Genomic DNA, 4,396 nt, shown 5'->3' on the forward strand with positions numbered 1-4,396 from the left:
ACTTCAAACCATGGATTAATTAATTGCATGTTTGTGAATCAAGATTGTGAGCGCAAGGGGAGTGCCAGGTCTGAGCTCAACAGAGCCCTGCATAGGTGCCAGTACATTCTCAAGGACTCCCTATTTTTCAAAGACAAACTAGGCTCTACATTAAACAAGGGTGTCTGCCAGGGACCCCAGGGGTGACTTAACATTCTCAAAGCTGGGCATCTGTCGGTTTAGCACAAGTCCATTAATTGGCCAACAGACACGTGGGCGCTTTATAAACTGCTACGTACTACTGCTACCATGCAAAGTTGGTCACTCAAGAGTCAGTTCGATGTCATCTTGGAGAATTGCCTTAATGTCCCTAAGCCCAGTCTCCTAATGTCCAAGTGAGGAAAATGACCTCTCCCCTCACAGGACTGTTCAAATGGAATTATAAACCGGTTGGCTGTCTGGCTATGGAAACTACAGATACCGAGCCGACTTTAAAGCCACGCAGTATTTATGGCCGGTGCTGAAGAGGTAAAGTGTGACTAGGACGATGAGTGGAATAAAACAGTTAAGAGGATCATTTAATTGCTATTTATTTTCATAAACATGAGGTATTTCAAAGTGCTATAAGATGCAGCACTAAATATATACATTTTGAAGAAATTAAACACAGAACTTTGCATTTACCCAGTTCTATGCACCAAACATGAACAAATACATTAACAGGAAGAGACAGGCTAGGAAAAAAGGCATATATATATATAGTAAATTTCTTTACAAAAGTTTCTTAGTTCAAAAAGTGATAAAGTAATATCTACTCAAAACTTTCACAACTCATTTTCATACGAAAATATAAGTATCAAATTTAGTTATGTATCAGCATCATACTAAAGTATACAGGCAGTGTAAGAATTAGTACAGTACATAACAGAGATTAACAATATATTTGTATACAAAACATGCTCCTCAAACATTGAGGTATTACAGTACTTAGGTATGAACTTCCAGTCTAATACTGGCCGAGAAAGCCACCTCTCATTACCCACGACATGTACAAAAGGCAGTGTTGTCAATGGTATTTACAGAGATCTTCCCCAGGGGTATCAAATGGCAAACCCCTTTAAGTGACATCTGCTGGGACGTAAGCACCATTTTTCTTTAAAAAAAAAAAAAAAGAAGGAATGACTGTTGTTTGGAAACTTGTTACAAGGTGACTTCAACAGTCCCAAAGGACCTCCACTTATCACGACCTTCTCCCACATCTCAGAGGGGAGGTGGAGGGAAACTGAAAGAGGGCTACCAAGCAGGGCCCGCAGCAGGCCCAGTCCTAAGATCCTGGCAGAATCCCCACTCGTCCTGCTTCCCCCACCCAGATCCAAACTCGCCAACAGGAGACTGATTTGAAAGTAAACCAACATTCTTAATGTCAACACAATATTTGTCTTTAAAAAAAAAAAATCAAAATGTGCAAAGTGGCAGTGACCGTCCAGTTTTGAGAACTGTTTAGCAAGTCCGAGCGAGTTCGATTTTCTTTAGCAGCTGCTGCTGTCGTGCCTGCAATTTCTCCTTCTCCACCAGGAGCTGGTGCTCCTCCGCCTGGAGGGCGTGGACGTACTCGGTGGCCTTTTTCAAAATGACCACCTTGGCGGCCTTCTCGTTCTTCACCAGCTCTGGCACGTGGTCCCTGAGCGTGAGGAAGCTGGAGCGCAGGTCGTTGCGCCGCTGGCGCTCCAGGATGTTGTGGTTCCGGCGGCGCTCACTGTCCTCCGAGTCAGAGTTGCGGGGGCTCAAGCTCTTAGCCTTTGGGGGAACGACGCTCTTGAGGGGGCGCGGGGACACCTCGCTCTTGATCTTCTTCTGGGGCGGCGCCTCCTCGCTCTCCACGAACGGGGAGGGGGCGGCGTAGTTGTGCTGCTGATGGATGGGGACGCAGCGCTTGAGGATCAGCTCGGCGGACTGCGCCCGCCCCGGGCCCAGGGCTGCGTTCTTGGGGCGCACGGTGATGGTGAAGGTGGTGACAGCCTTGTTGTTGGAGGAGGACCGACGCTTCTCCACGGTGACCACGTCAATTTCCTCCTCTTCGTCTTCCTCTTCGTCGTCGTCATCGTCTTAGAGGAAATGGGGGAGTTATTAGTGAGGTGGGAATTATCATCGTTTTCAGAGGAGGGGGGGCTGACACGCGGTTGGCTATTTTTTTATGGGCCTATCTCTGTAAATATGGGCATTTTAGGGTTTCCTTAAAAATCAAATGATCTGGAAATGCTTTTCTCCTCTTCCTCAGGACCTATCTGAATTTCCCGCCCCTACTCTGATCTCAGCAGGCGGCAGAAATAGAAAAAACCTGGGCTTTCAGGTCCATATGGCCCCAGTTGCCTGACCCTACAAAATCAAGTTCTGTTAACTTTTCTAAGCCTCAGTTTCCCTCAGCTATTGGGGGAGGGGGAGGAGATGGCTCAATTCAACAAACAGCAGCCTATTACCATAATTACCAGTCTGCTTTGAGGACCTATGTACATTCCGAGTTTCTCATTTAGGAGATGTACAGATTAACCCAGGGTCGAGGGCAACTTTTAAATTCTTACGGGAAAAAAAAGAGGAAACACTTAATTTAATTAAGCATAAAACCCCATTTACTTCCACGCATATGAATCCTATGTAGAAACCATTTTTCGTCCTGTAACAACGAGCTAGTTTCGACTGCAAAGGTGTCAGTCCCAGTAGCTCTGAACCCAAACAATGCGAGCACCTCCTCTGAAAGTCGCCAGGAATAACAGGCGCAGGCCGAACGTGTCCCATCCTGCACTCCCTGCTCTCTCTCCTCCTGTCCCGATCAGGCCAGGATAGAAAATGATGGCTTGAAATGCAAGCATGAAAATCAAAACACATCTTCTGCGGGATCTAAAGGAGACCGGAAAGCTGAACAATTGCTGGATTTGTTCTAAAGCCGAAATGTGAGGCTGTTCCAGTCTGTGGGTCCCTTTAAGCCAATGTTTTGGTTTTCTGCCAAGAACACAGCTGTTGGAAGGAAGTGCTCCCTCACCAAAAGCTGTCAAGGCTCAGACATTAAAGGGACAGAGAGCTTTTTCAAACCGGAGGCTTATCACCAAGTTTTCCTCCCAGGAGCCTCAGATGGAACCGCAGTGAAGGAAATGCTGGCTTTTCAGACACCTTACCTACACTCTGGATTTTGAAAACATTGGTTTTTAAGGCCCAAGAGGAAGGAGGGCAGGACTCTGACCTCCCGGAGTCCAGGACAAAGTCCTGATTTTAATCATTCCCTTTAGTTTTAGGCAGACAAGTGCACACAATAAAATTCCTATCCTGTGAGCATTCCTGAAGAGCCTGCTCAACGCAGCTCCTCGATTTGAAGGGCACTGGGTTGTTACAGGCCACTAATCGGATCTCCAATTAGCCCAGCGATGCCCGTCAAAGGAAGGTTGAGACAGAACCGCACCCGGTTTGCACAGGGAACTGCACAGAGGAGGCTCCTTCGGAGTGTCTACAACCGCTGTGGTGCTGGCCGCCAGCTGCTGCATGGCGGGCGGGCGGGGTGCCCCCCACCCCCCAGCTTCTCAGGGACTCGGCCGGCCCTCCACACCGCCGCCTGCTGGCCACACACCAGGGACAACTAGCCCACCGCCCACCGAGGGGAGGTGGAGAGCAGAAGGGAGGTTTGGAAAAAAGCAAGACCGATTACTAGCCATCTGTGCAATCTCACGCTAACTTCCTGCGCCCCAAATAGGATGGTGCAAAGCCCGTGCGTTTTCTCGGGGTCTTTTCTTTCCGGTGTCCTTGGCGGAAGAGTCCCTTTCCAGCCTTGTGTAACAGGTCTCTGCCCAGCCAACTGACCCGGCGCTGCCCCCTTGCCTTTGGCCATTAACGCTCTGTCAATGCGATCGCTCGGACTTGGCTGGCAAAAGAGGCGCGGGACCAGGTGAGCGCCAGTGATGGCCTTTTCCAAAGAGACCGTGGGAGGAACTTGGGGGAACGTGAAGCTTTAGAGAACGCTGGGGTGGGGGTGGGGAAGTTCTGGGGTGGAAGGGGCTTGGAAGGAGCGGGACCGCGCCACCAGCGGCACTGCCTCGAAAGTGGTCCCCAAAGCTCAACATAAAAACACAAAACAGAAGGACCATTGGCCCTAGCTTCGGTATTCCCGTGAGGCCGTCGGGGCGGGGCACGGTCATTACCTGAGTCGCTAAGGGTGTCCTCGCCAGAGGTGCTGAGAGCCTTCTGGTCACCGCTGGCAGCCGGGCGACCTCCAGCGCGCGGGGGAGCGGCAGCCGGGGGGACACTCCCCGGGGCTGCAACACTCGCCCCGGAGGGGACGGCGGCCCCAGCCGCGGGCACACCAGCCGGGACCGCAGGCACAGGCGCCGGCTCCCGTTTGTTGACCGGAAAGGGGAAGACCACCGCGGGATCC

The 4,396-nt window shown here is 50.5% G+C and overlaps 1 protein-coding gene across 1 annotated transcript in view; it reads right to left on the reverse strand.

Annotated features, from left to right (window-relative positions):
* Positions 1–552: 552 nt before the first annotated feature.
* MYCN (MYCN proto-oncogene, bHLH transcription factor) overlaps positions 553–4,396 on the reverse strand; it is a 5,948-nt gene continuing 2,104 nt past the window's right edge. The window contains 1 exon segment of the mRNA XM_013004146.3: positions 553–2,084. Within this exon segment, the coding sequence (XP_012859600.1) occupies positions 1,480–2,084 (605 nt within the window). The 3' untranslated portion in view covers positions 553–1,479.

Source organism: Echinops telfairi, unplaced genomic scaffold (genome assembly GCF_000313985.2).
Source record: "Echinops telfairi isolate 266 unplaced genomic scaffold, ASM31398v2 ScPeMD7_9;HRSCAF=40, whole genome shotgun sequence".
Taxonomy (NCBI): Eukaryota; Metazoa; Chordata; class Mammalia; order Afrosoricida; family Tenrecidae; genus Echinops; species Echinops telfairi.